This window comes from Austrofundulus limnaeus, unplaced genomic scaffold, assembly GCF_001266775.1.
Source record: "Austrofundulus limnaeus strain Quisiro unplaced genomic scaffold, Austrofundulus_limnaeus-1.0 Scaffold253, whole genome shotgun sequence".
Lineage (NCBI taxonomy): Eukaryota > Metazoa > Chordata > Actinopteri > Cyprinodontiformes > Rivulidae > Austrofundulus > Austrofundulus limnaeus.
Genome location: NW_013952655.1, coordinates 5825 through 6452, shown reverse-complemented (window position 1 = coordinate 6452; position 628 = coordinate 5825). Strand labels below are relative to the sequence as shown.

Here is a 628-nt window from a genome sequence, read left to right as displayed (position 1 = left end):
GTGTGTGTGTGTGTGTGTGTGTGTGTGTGTGTGTGTGTGTGTGTCTCCTAGGTGCGAGAGATGCCGGCAGCAGCTCCCAGGGCCAGTGGGTGTACGTCAGTGATACCACTGTTCAGACGGTACCAGAGTCCAGGGTACTCTGCTCTCAGGCATATTTGCTCTTCTATGAGGAAATGCTCTAATTTAACCAGTCAAAATATTTTCCTTCACATCTGTTTCCAGTGTTTCCCCTAACATTATACAGCCCGCCCCTCTAAGAATTTCACGGAATGTAGTCATTTTTATTTAAAGAAGGCCAAATCAAGTCGAGAGCTATTTTTATGCTTCCCTCCATATCCATCTCTCACCAAACTTGGGGGAAAAGACGGTGCATGAGCGCTGTGTGTGGTCCTCACAAAGATAGGAAGATGTGTGTGTGATTAGACACGCAGCTCTGCTTTTTAATCACTTTGCACCGATGCGACAGCTTTGCGAGCTACTTTTTCTTTCTTTAAAAGAAAATGTGACAGGTGAAGCCACAGCATGSTTACTACCTTATCAATAATTACTGCCTTTTTTTTCCTTTCTCTGTGGGTGGGGGGTCAGCTTCACTCAGCTGCAGGTGAACACCTCCCGGGAACGCACACGT

At 46.4% G+C, this 628-nt stretch overlaps 1 protein-coding gene across 1 annotated transcript in view; it reads left to right on the top strand.

Moving 5' to 3' along the window:
- usp45 (ubiquitin specific peptidase 45) overlaps window positions 1-418 on the top strand; it is a 60658-nt gene extending 60240 nt beyond the window's left edge. The window contains exon 18 of the mRNA XM_014020456.1: window positions 52-418. Within this exon, the coding sequence (XP_013875910.1) occupies window positions 52-182 (131 nt within the window). The 3' untranslated portion in view covers window positions 183-418. The remainder of the gene's footprint in view (window positions 1-51) is intronic.
- The last annotated feature ends 210 nt before the right edge of the window (window positions 419-628 follow it).